A 12,795-nucleotide genomic window follows, 5' to 3' on the forward strand; every position below is an offset into this window, starting at 1 on the left:
TGAAAGTATTTGAATAGCAGGCGTGAAAGGGCACTTACACATTTCGGAGCTTTTCAAGAACGATCCTCACCCGAACCTGCTGTTGAGCATTAGAATCTACAAGTGGTAAAGCAGGAACCAACCGCTGATCCTATGGGATTTAAAAACAGCAAAAATACAGCCCAGTAAATATTAAATAATTTATTCTATGTGGAACAAATGTAACGTAAGCAGGGGTAGTAAAATGGACTGCAGTGTCATTGGTCTGGCATTGACACGCAGCTCTACCTCTCATTTCCATCTACTTAACCCAGGAAGACTGCGGAACTTTTGAACTAGTGACTGGAATTGGTTTTGGGGTGGATGAGGGTGAACAAGCTAAAATGTAATCAAGGCAAGACGGAAGTGCCGTGTGTAGGGAAATCTAGATGGCGGTGCGCAAGCGGGACTGAAAGAGACTGCATTCCCCTTCAAGGAACATTCCCCTTCAAGGAACATGTCGTTCTGGACTTGGCTCTATCTGTTGGAAGCACAGTTGGCAGCAGTGGCTAGGAGTGCCTTTTACCAGCTTAGGGTGGTGCACTAACTGCAAAGCTATCTGGACAGACCAGACCTGGCCTCAGTTATCCATGCGCTAGGAACATCCAGACTGGACTACTGTAAGGCGTGCTGTGTGGGGCTGCCTTTGAAGACAATCCAGAAACTTCAATTGGTACAAAACGCATCTGGTCAGTTGCTGTTGGGGGCAAGGCAGTTGCCACATGTGTTGACAATACTGTACGAGTTGCACTGGTTGCTGGTGCATTTCTGGGTCCAATTTAAGATTATTTAAGACCTTATAAAGCCCCGAGTTTGGGACCAGATTATCTGAAGGACTGCCTTTGTCCGTACTTGCCTACCTGTGCTTTGAGATCAGTTCTACTTACTCAACACAAGTCAAATAAACATACTAAATCAGATCTCCATCCATTCAGGGCAGTGGAATTTCCCCCAGAAAATCCACATCACTGCCAAGAGCACTGCACTTCAAGTGAAGTGCTTTCAAGGAAGAGAGCATGAGCAGCAATCAGTTTGTGGAATATTTCAGAATATCTGCCAAAGGAGATCAGTTCAGAGTACTGCCAGAAGACTGTCTGGGATATCCCACTCGCTCCTTTCCACCATTAGGCGACGACCACCCCGCCCCACATTTGTGTCCAACATCCCATGGGGCACTTCATAAACCATTATAAAAAACAAGATTGCTTTCATGGAGGAATGGTAACCTGTCCGCTCATTTTCAATATACTTACTTGATCACTGCTATGGCGTTGCTCCCTTTCCACCTGTGTCATCATGTCTTCTTCAGCTAAGATGAACTTTCCTCCGTAAAATTCTCTCACCTTTAATTCCAACTGTGACGTCTCTTCTTTTAATTTTTCATAGCTAGGTAAAGCTTCAGTTGCTGTACTTGTGGCCTGGAAAGGCAATGGCCAGTTCAAACAGTTCGCAGTGTCTCTTTGGGTGGTGGCAGTGATGTCTGGTTTGTTGGTGCTATCTAAATCATCCTCATCAAGGTCTTCCTTCTCGCCATCAGCTGGGGGGGCGGTCTGCGGTCTGCAGGGGGCCGCCAAGTTGGAACCACAGAGAAATTTCAATGTCTCCTCAGTTCTCCATTCAGTAAATGTTTTCCTGAGGCCTTTGAGCAAGCTACGTTTGGCCATAAAACAGCCTGCGGGACCCGCAAGGCCATGTTTGACAGGCTGTTTCGATTTAGCAAGCAACCTTTTCAACTGATCTGCCCCTTTCTGGCTCACACCCAGGAAAACCACTTGGGAGTCATTACAGTGGTCTCCAAAGCCTTCCGGGGTTTGTACGGTTTCAGGAATGAGACTGTCCTGAAAAGTGTGAGCTCTTGCAATCTCAATGTTACCCGGAACGAAATGTTTCTCTTCTTGGATATCTAATTTGCATCTACTTAGCTCCTCTGCTGCCTCGTTAACTGCATTCTTGGTTGTGGTCAGCTTGAGCTGGGCTCTCTCAGCATGCTTCTTTTTGAGTATGCTCTTTCTGGGCACTGAATGAGCTGCCTTGTCCACACTTGATAGGTTCCCTTGCAGAACGGAGGAGACAAATTCTTGTTCTGTATCACTGCTGCTCTCGCTCTCAGTGCCAGAGTCATCTTGGACTGCCACCAGAATAGGATTTTCAACATCTAATTCTTTAATGCCTTCAATGACTAATTTTACTTCCTTCCCAGAGTAGCCACTGTAAATGCAAAGACGATGACAGTTAGGAATGTACAGAGAATGGGACTGGACTGGCAAAAAAGCTGGGTAAAATGACGTTTTAAGGAAAGCCACAAGTTGACAGCCCTTTACTCAAAGAAACTGGGATCGCATGTGAAATGGGGATAGGTGTGCCCACCATCCAGCCCCCGCCTTCCCCAGCATGATTATTATTTACTGTGCTGACAGGCTAACGGAGGAAAGAGAAGAAGACACGGACTATGCAGTCACATGGAGCGCATCCAAGTAGCGGGAAGGAGAGAGGCAGGGGTTCAACCAGAAACATCTAGAGATATAATAGCTTTGGCAAAGAAACCTGGGGGGGGGGACCAGGAAAAAAGGGGGAATTCCTGAAATTCTCCAAAAATCATTGAAAAGGGGGGATTATTATTATATAATTCTGTTTCCTTCCCCCTCACATTTTCTGGTTTTTATCCCCAGGCCTTTACATCTCAAGGCACATGTATCCTTTGAAGCAAGCTTGCACTAGTAACAGCAGACCACATTCTCCTTGCTTATGTAGTAGCAGCAAGGATTATTTTTAGAAAGAAAGAAAATAAGATCTGCCCCTTGGCCAACGTCCCACAATGTGATTGAATGAATGAATGAATGAATGAATGAATAAGTTTATTACGGTATGACAACCAGCACTCCAATCAAACACCATACAATTTAACACATTTAACACATTACATTACATTACAGATGTGGGACGTGAATATTATTATTGTCTCGCCACCTTACGGCGTGAGATGGCTGCAGCACAAAATCTTGCGACTTTTACAGTAACTTGAGTGTTCATGCCTGAGAAAAGATAATCTAAACACACTTTGTCTGTTCTACCTGGGAATTTTTTTATAAGTGGAGTTATTAAGGAGACTCTGAGGTCTTTATACAGGTGGCAGTAAAGTAAAACATGGGCTATTGTCTCAACATCCCCCGACCCACATGGACATTGCCGTTCACTGTAAGGGATTTTTTTGAATCTACCCTCCAGCAATGCTGAAGGTAGAACATTAAATCTGGCTAACGTAAAAGCTCTTCTGAGCCTCGGAACGGTCAAGTTTATCAGGTACATGGCAATTGTTGGAGAACTACTATTTTCCCTGAACCCCGGGTTCAGGCTAGCTCGACTCAATTGGTCTTGAAAGTCTATATCTTGAATTCTTTGGGCAATATCCATTTTCGCTTTCTCATATCCTAGGTTCAGGACTGCATCCATGGAGTAGCCCAGGGATTGCAACTTCCTATTCAAAGTATCCTTCCACCTTGAATTGAAAGTGTCTGTTAGAGTAAGCGGAGCTAAACCCACAGGGACAAACAGTAATTTTAACCAGAGATGGAACTTACGTATCCATATACGAGCCTCTAATGAGATCTGGCCTGCCTCCAGCCTTACAATTGCATTTTGAAGGCAGGACGGGACCGCAAGTATTGCCCTCAGAAACTTAGTTTGTACAGCCTCCAGAGGGGCCAGGTTTTCATAGACACAAATCTCTGAACCATACAGCATTTGAGCTAAAACCTTAGCAACAAAAACTTGGAGAACAGAGGGAATATGCTGCCCACCTTTGTTGTAGAAAAAGGAGAGGAGTGCCTTAACGCTCCTCTGCACATTAGCGATTGCATTTTTAGATTGAACCCTCCACGTTCCTGATGAATGAAATATTATTCCCAGATATTTGTACGAAGCCACCTGTTCGATTTGGTGTTCATTTAGTTGCCATTTATATTTTAATCTTCTTCTGGAAAAAACTACAACCTTTGTTTTATCATAATTGATCTGCAGTAGTTCACTTTCACAGTAACTCTTCAAGGCCCTCAGCAATCTCCTCAAACCTGACTTGGTCAATGACAACAGTACCGCATCGTCCGCATAGAGCAAAATCGATAAGGGTCTATTTGATATACTAGGTGGTTGTGCTCTTTGCTCCGCTAGACATTCTACCAGGGAATTAATGTAAAAATTAAACAGAGTGGGAGCTAATACACAGCCCTGTTTCACACCCATCGTGGTAGTGATAGACCGGGACATAAGACCAGCACTGTTACATCTCACCTGGAGCCTAGTGTTTTCATATAGACTGCGAATAAGAATCAGCAGTCAACGGTCAATGTTAGTGCCCTCTAACTTTTCCCACAGTCTGTCCCTAGATATCAGATCGAATGCAGATCTAAAATCAATAAAGGCAGTATAAAGTGCACCCCCCGGGGGAGTTGAGTATTTGCCTACTAAATGCTGAAGAATAAGTCCCTGATCTGCCGTGGAGCGCCCACCCCTAAACCCAGCCTGTTCACTCTTTATTATATTTTCCTGTTCCAGCCAATCACTCAACTTTTCCAGTAAATGGCTAGCATACAACTTGCTTATAACACTTAGGAGGCTAATAGGTCTATAATTCCCAGGGTCTTCTCTTCTCCCTTTTTTGTAAATTGGGATAATGGTAGCCAAGCCCCAGTCATCTGGAATTCGTGCTGATTGGTCAATATTTGTAAAAAGGGCTGCCAGCGCAGGTGCCCACCAGTTTATGTTAGATTTAAATATTTCCGGTGGGAGGTTATCACTGCCCGGGGCTTTACCCACTTTGAGTCTGTTTATAAGGCACTTTATTTCCAGGACAGATACGGGTGGCCATTCTGGGAAGTTATTAATATGTATCTGCTTAATCTGATGGCAGGACTGGCGAGCTCCCACTAAATGTGATTGCAATTTTGTTATGTCTACTTTCTTTCAAATATTGGGGCGTCAAACAGAGAGCCTTTGGGGTTTACTGTGACCTTTAGTGGCTTGGTTGATTTTAATTGAGAAACCCTGGGGCTGCAGACCAAAGCCACTGGAAGGCTGCAACACCTGCCTCCTAGTAAGGACATCCTGGCAAAGGGAAGGGCAACATGGCCCATTTGCTCCAGTGCTTTCTTTCTTCTCCCTCCGTTCCTTTTTCCTTTTTCATTATGCATTTTAGATTGTGTTTCTCTAAGCAGGGACTGTCTTATCTTTCAATATCTGTATAGCACTTCAGTAGTTATAGGCATTTTATAAGTGTTAAATTATTATTATTATTATTATTATTGGTGCAGTCTATCCTGAAGACTATGTATGGATAACAACCAGGTAAGCTGCCTGCCAGAAGAAATATATTAATTGAGGCTGCAATCCTATACCTACTTATCCAGAACTAGATCTTCTTGAACTCAGTGGGACTTACTTCTGAGTAGACATGCATATTTATTCATTTATTTATTACATTTTTATACCACCCAATAGCCTAAGCTCTCTGGGCGGTTCACAAAAATTAAAACCATGAAAAGCATAATAAAACAACCAACATTCTAAAAACACAAATATAAAATACAATATAAAAAGCACAACCAGGAGAAAACCACACAGCAAAAATTGATATAGATTAAAATACGGAATTAAAACAGCAAAGTTTAAATTAAAGTTAAATTAGGTGTTAAAATACTGAGAAAATAAAAAGGTCTTCAGCTGGCGACGGTAGGAATTGCATAGGATTGCACTGTTAAGAACTGAAGGCTTCCGGGGGTCTAAAGAACCCACATCCAGAGAGGAAGATGCCAGTTGTCACTATGCATAATTCACTCCTCTGTCTTGCTCGTTCCAATCAACCTCAATTGTGAACAAGAAATTATAAAGACTTTCTGAACGATCCAATAACTCGCAATGCAGAAATGCAGCAGAGCTACCCATCTTCACTGCAAGGAGGCTCTCTGCATGAATAGCTTCTTCCACAATCAGAGGAAGTCCCAAAACAATAAACCAGGGAGTGGGCTCCTCTGATGGTGGATTTCATATATTGTTTTTATTTATACCATTTCTACGCAACTCTTCAATATATATATATTCTCAAGGCGGCTTGCACAATAAAAATAAAACAAACGTTGTTCTCTCTATTTCCAATGTTTAGGTGGTGCGTGCCGTCGCTTATGCAGCCAAAATGGCACCACCTACGCAGAAAGTATCAGTAGGTTTGCAGGAACCCCAAGGTTTGCAGAAAAACAAATAAATCTGGTGTATTTATTCCCCAAAACAGCCCAGTGAGAATTGAGCATGCTCAGTGGCCATGAAATGTTGACTCTAAAGGGGAAAACATTGTAAAATGGGCCTGGGGGGTAGAATGGAATGGAATGGATGGGCTGGAATCCTGAACAGCAACACTATACACTGCACTGTAAATGCATAAAAGAAAAATTGCAACGCGTAACAGTGGCCAAGGAGGGGGGAAATCCGACAGATAAAATTATCATAGTTTATCTATTAAAAGTCTGGGAAAATAAAAGTGTATTCTTCTGGTGCCAATGAGGTAGCAAAGTACGTCCCAGCGGAGGGAGTTCCATAAACGGGGCTCACTACTGAGAAAGCTCCCTCTTCTGCCTCACTTCTGATGGGAGGGGGGAATATGGAGGAGAGCCTCAGATGACAACTTCAGTGCACAGGCAGACTGATGTGGAAGCAAGTGTTTCTTCATAAGTGTGCCAACTTGCTGAGGCTAGTGTCCTGGCTGTGGCTGTCCTGAGAGATGTCTGGTCTGGCCATGACCATGCATGCCTTAGTAACATTACATTTGGACTGCTGTAATATGCTCTTCGTGGGGCTGCCTTTGAAAAATGTTTGGAAAATTTGGGAGCCAGTTACAGGGAGCACGTGACTGCCTTGTTGGCTTCCAGTCATTTGAAGGGCTGGTTATGACTTATAAAGTCCTATATGACTTAGACCAGGATACCCAACAAACATCTCCATTATGAGGAGGACCAGGTTTCAAGATCATTGGTGAGGGTCTTCTCTCATTCCCGCCACTGCCAGGACACATTTGGTGGAAATACATGCAAGAGAGAGCTGGGCACTCTCAGGCTCTGGAATACCAAGAGAGGCTAGATTGGGCAAAGATTGTCCTTCCGCTGTCAGGAAAAGACATTTTTATTCAGGCAGGCCCTTATCATGTAAGCTGGTCTGCAGCTGTTTCTAGTGTTTTTTTAATTGGTTGGGTGCTATTTCTTTGATTGGGCCTGTTCAGATGACACGCTAAGCCACGGTTAGGCTGCTGACCATTTTGCAGCAAATGGTTAGTAAGCATGTTTACACCGTGGAATGGTTCACATGACACACTAATCCATAATGTTTAGCTCAAAATGCTTAACCACTGTGGCTTAGCGTGTTGTCTGAAAAGGGTCTTTGTTATATTTGTAATTCTGTTTTAATGGATCTTTTTTATGTTATGTTTTAATTAGGATTTTGCTTTTAATCTGTATTTTATTATTGTTGGCCACCTTGAGCACCATTTGTGGCAGAAAGGCAATATATAAATCTAAGAAATAAACAAACAAGCAAGCGTTTTTGGATATAAGACTGAACATCTCAGCTATCAGATGTTTGGGCAATAACAATTTCATACACTCCTGAATTTTGAAAGATTAAAATCTGTCTTACTATACAGAAGAGCTTAAAAAAATCTATCCTATTCTATGATTTATACAAGAAGAAGCACACCACACTAACAAGCACATCACAGGTACACCCCTGCCCCATTATTATACAAGAACAGCAAGTACTGTGAATTTGCTTTAGGCTTTAGACAAAAAAAAAGACCTTTAGAGACCCAAGCAAATGCAGGCTTTTTTCTTTTTTAATAAGTAAAACCGCACAGATTGCAGATCTAGTCAAAGCTTTCTTTTCACTTTTTAAATAAATACAAAACCGGGAAACCTACTTATTTAATGTTTTACCTGAAGATGTAAACAAGCTTTCAGCACATATAATTGGTCCCATTTCACTCACAAAGGAAGCCATATACAAAAACTGATGCATCGGATCCATGAGCAAACACTGTGTTTGTGCTGCATTTCAACAGGTTCAAATATACTACAGTATTAGGGGCAGCTGAAAATCATACAGATCAAACACACTTTTCACCATCACAAAAGGAAAAAAAAATCACCAACAACAATCAAGGCAAACAAGTCTTTGTGGAGGCTACAATAACTGCAGTTGTATGACAGAAGAGAACAGGAAATCAAAGACTTTGTGAAACCGGATTGTGGATACATAAATAAAAGCATCGATTTGACTGTACCTTTCCCCTTCCTTTAGCAACTCGATGTCTGGTGGCCTTGAGAAATAAAAATAAAATGCATTTAGAAACAAAACTGATTACATTGATGAGTCAAGAACTGATTTAAATTATCTATTATTATTTTTATAATATAAATATATAACCATACTTTGCATAGAAATTTAGAGAGGCTTAAAAATATAACATGGTAAATAAGGAATACGCGGGTAGATCTCCATTAAACTGATCATTCCAAAAATAAATAACATCTGCCTTTTTACAAAATGATCTTCATATACTTGATTTTCTCTAGAGCAAATAAAGTAAGTTGGAGAGCAATCCTATGTCCACTAGCTTACTGGAATCCCCTAGGATTGCACCCCTAATTATAGCATTATCAGAATATCACAATTTTTTAAAAAAACACAAAACATTGGGGGGAATATTGCTTTTCTTAGTAAGATGCAAGGGAGATTTTAGCAGCAGTCAATAGATCATCTCAACATCATCATTTTCTACATCACCATAAAAAAACAAATCTATTTTTAAAGAGCTGCTCTGAAGTTATTGCAAGTTATAATTTGTTCAACATAAAACAATATAGACCACCAATTAATTTTAAACTTTGGACATTTCTAAAAGATATGAATATAGGCATCTCCCAATTGATGACACTACCAGCACATATCCTGTGCTAATTCATTTAAACAGCATTAACCACTTAGGCAGACTCAATGAACTTGCGGGGTAGGTGGGTGGATTGAATGCCCTGCTGAGGTAAGTCAATAACTGTATGTTTATGTTCACAAAGGCTGTGCAGCCTTTCCTTAATATGCAGCCTTGAGTCTCTGTAGTTGCTTCTTTTAAAATTTGTTTTAAGTGTTTTATTCTGTTTTTTATTTTCATTTTATCTTGTACACTGCTCGAAAAATTTTCAATGGGGAGTGGTATATAAATATTCTAAATAAATAAATAAATAAATATGGTGCACCAGGTGGGTCTGTAAACTGTGCAGTGCATTCCAGAGTGGGTCTTATATGCTTGAACCTTCTGGTCCCTGTGGTCAATTTGGCCACTGCATTTTGCACAAGCTGCAGCTTTCGAACCGTCTTCAAATAAGGATACTGTTGTTTTTATGCTTTTTATGTTTTTAAACTTTGTATATTTGTTTTTAATGTTTACTGTTTTTAACTTTTGTAAACCGCCCAGAGAGCTTCAGTTATGGGGCAGTATATAAATGCAATAAATGAATAAATAAATAAATATTCAAAGGCAGCTCCACGTTGAGTGCATTGCAGTAATCTAATTTGGAGGTTACCAGAGTATAGACAACTAAAGCCAGGTTATCCCTGTCCAGATAGGGGCGTAGCTGGGCCACCAACTGAAGCTAGCACTCCATGCCACTGAGGCCACCTGGGCCTCAAGTGACAGAGATGGTTCTAGGAGGACCCCCCAGCTACAAACCTGCTCCTTCAGGGGGAGTGCAACCCCATTCAGAACAGGTTGAACACCCTCCATCCTGTCAGCAGAACCACCCACTAACAGCATCTCAGTCTTGTCTGGTTTGAGATTCAGTTTATTAGCCCTCACTCTCAGAAAGGTACTTCTAATATAGCTCAAAATATTTGTGCCTTCACTTCAATTGTTCATTGGTCTGCCAGTAATGGCAGCAGTGGGACAAGGTGACACTGGAGCTGTTTCCATGGAAGAATAATTGGTTGTGAATTTATTTGCTGTTTTAGAAGGGCCTCATCACTGAAAAAACTTTAAGCCAAATTTCTCAGGCATTTGCCACAGCGGTAGCAATTGGCACAGCAGCTTCACACATGTAACTAGAGCACTCCCTCTGTTCATCTATCAGAACAGGCAGCAGACCCTTGAAGATGAGTGAAGCTCTGGGTTGCAGAGGGCAACATTCCATGCACAGAACCTGGCACAAAATCCCACACTGAATGGGATGGGAGACATCCAATGTGATCCTCATAGCCAGATGAAGGCATGCGCACCCACCCATCACTTGAGTTGAGCAGGAATGTGTATCCTAATACACTATCGAGAGTCACTGTGTGCACCTTTTTTCCTCAACCAAAGCCATCCATACCATTAGGCAAGGACGGGTGCCTGCCCCGGCCGCCAAAAGCAAGTTTTGGCATTCCGTTAAGAAAATAATCAATCCGTTAGTTTATTATATCGCCACTACTGGGCAATGCCATTTGGGTTTTCTGAACTTGGCACCAAAACGTCACAAGCCATCTTTACATGTTACTTGCATTGAACACAGCCTTTTAGACCTAAGTGTAGACACATTTATGGAGGAAAAGGCTTTCAACGGCTACTAATCCTGATGGCTATATTCTATCTCCAGATTCAGAAGCAGTATGCCTATGTACACCAGTTAGTGGGGAACACAAGTTGGAGAGTACTACGGCACTCTAATTGGCAACTTCCCACAGAAAGCTGGTTGGCCAGAATACTAGACGAAATATGGTCTGATCCAGCATGGCTCTTCTTATGTTCTTACTGAGTAGATCTTTGTCATTCAACATGATTTCTTGCAGTTAACAAGAAGTAGAGCGGGGACAACTCTCCAAAGTTTTTATCATTTTTAAAGGCAGCAGTGAACTTTGGACACTGTAATTACCTTGGAGTATTTCTTTTTCACACAATCCATTTGAAAAAGCTGTACTTTTCTGGTTTTGAAAGTTCAAATTAACCCCTTCCCCCTTAACAGAACTGATATGGGGGTGAGGGGTGGTGGGAGAGAGATTATTTCTGATTTTAGAACTGTTATCAGCATTTTGCAGTATGCAGCAGATTTTGAATACTGTTTGCTAAATCTGTATGACCTGTATGTCTCCTGTTAAGAGAGACATACCCTATGAGGCAGTGCCACCCAGTGGGGACTTCGTTAGTTGCTAGACACAGTTTCTCTCTAGTTAGGCCACTCAGATATAACACATCTGTTGCAGACAAGGAACAGAAGACAGGTTCCTTTCCATCCTTGTAGTATTACCACGTCTACTCTAAGGGTGCTTCCAGGGGGAGGCCTCTTAGCAATGCAACTCAAAAGGCATTGTGCAGTGATTCTGCCTTTCCCTTGCTTAATGGATTTTCTGCGGTTAAAAAAAAAAGAGAGATAAAAAAGAGGTGGGACAACATGGGAGGGTTACAAATGGAAAACACCATTTTCTGGGTGTCTTGTAAATTTCTGCGTTTGCACAATAACAGCCTTGCCTGGAAGCACCCCAGTAGTCTAATTCACAAGTGAACACATTCAAAGCCTGAATCAAGAGTCCTCATTTGGTTGCAATGCTCAAATTAGAACAGCCGTTCTAATAAGATTAGGAAAGATAATCCTTCCCTTCCAATAAAAAAAATCCAAGACAGGACCTCAGAAGAAGGCTTTCTAGTCAAGAGTGCAGACATACGGTTGGACGCCAGCCCTGGAGACACGCATGGCCTCCCCACTGCTCCTTGCTTCTCTTGGGCAAATTCCTTTCTCACCTCTTTACCTGCTGTTACACAGTTCATGAACATCTAGGTCAACCTTCCCCAAGGTGTCCTCTATAGATTTTGGACTAGAACTCCCATCAGCCCCAGAAAGCACAACCAACAGTCAGATGGTGGGAGTTAGAGCCCAAACCGCTGGAGGGTGCCAGATCAGGGAAGGCGGAGTGCGGTTAAGGCTAAGCAGGATCTGAATCTGCAGGTGGACGTACACCTCTGATCCCCAAGGCTGCTCTCTCCTCGTTCCCTACAGTTCATAAGAGCCACACATCACATCTGCACTGTCCTCAGTAGGAGCCACAGTTCCTCAGCGCCATGACAGTGAAGCATAATAGCACAGCCATCAGCCATGACACTCCTGCAGGAGCGACATCCTTTTTGTAAGATTCTACACTGCTTTCCAAAACATTTTACTTTCACTTCATCTTCGAAGTCACCAACGTAAGCATTTGATCACGCCATTTTCTCAATTTGCTACAACCAGAGTAAAATACCAGGATTAATCCTTCAACTGTCAATAGTAGAGCTTCTGTTCTTTCCAAGCAATTAGAAGGATCAAATGGCTGTAAAAATATACAGGGGAGAGGAGACAAAAACTGGCTGTGTGTGCATATGTCTGGGGGTGGGTGGGTGGGGGAGACAGTATCCTATATTTGGCATGTGCTTCAGGAGTTATCCCTTGTTAGAGGAAAGAGTACATGTGTTGCATGTAGAAGATCTCAGATTTATCTCCAGCAAACAAAATAGGAAATGTATCCCAAACAAAACAAGAAATGAGAAATGTATCCCAATCCTGAACTAAACAGTTGGAATAGGCAAACTGGTGAAGATAAAGAAATATACAGAAATATCTGATCATATTATTTTATCTATGCAGGCTAAAAACATACATTAAAAGACAACAGAGGAAAGTACATAACAGTATTGTATTTTCCTCTGTTCTTTTAATGCATGTTTTTAGCCTGCATAGATAA

General features: G+C 41.9%; 1 protein-coding gene across 1 annotated transcript in view; it reads right to left on the bottom strand.

Moving 5' to 3' along the window:
- Positions 1 to 12,795, bottom strand: part of RPAP2 (RNA polymerase II associated protein 2) — a 59,841-nt gene that overhangs the window by 31,114 nt on the left and 15,932 nt on the right. Inside the window, exons 7-9 of the mRNA XM_063136389.1 lie at positions 8,336 to 8,371; positions 1,272 to 2,226; positions 39 to 130 (exon numbers count right to left, since the gene is read on the bottom strand). Coding sequence (XP_062992459.1) covers positions 39 to 130; positions 1,272 to 2,226; positions 8,336 to 8,371 — 1,083 coding nt within the window. The remainder of the gene's footprint in view (positions 1 to 38; positions 131 to 1,271; positions 2,227 to 8,335; positions 8,372 to 12,795) is intronic.

The sequence above is a fragment of the Elgaria multicarinata genome, chromosome 1 (genome assembly GCF_023053635.1).
Source record: "Elgaria multicarinata webbii isolate HBS135686 ecotype San Diego chromosome 1, rElgMul1.1.pri, whole genome shotgun sequence".
In the NCBI taxonomy this organism is placed as follows: Eukaryota; Metazoa; Chordata; class Lepidosauria; order Squamata; family Anguidae; genus Elgaria; species Elgaria multicarinata.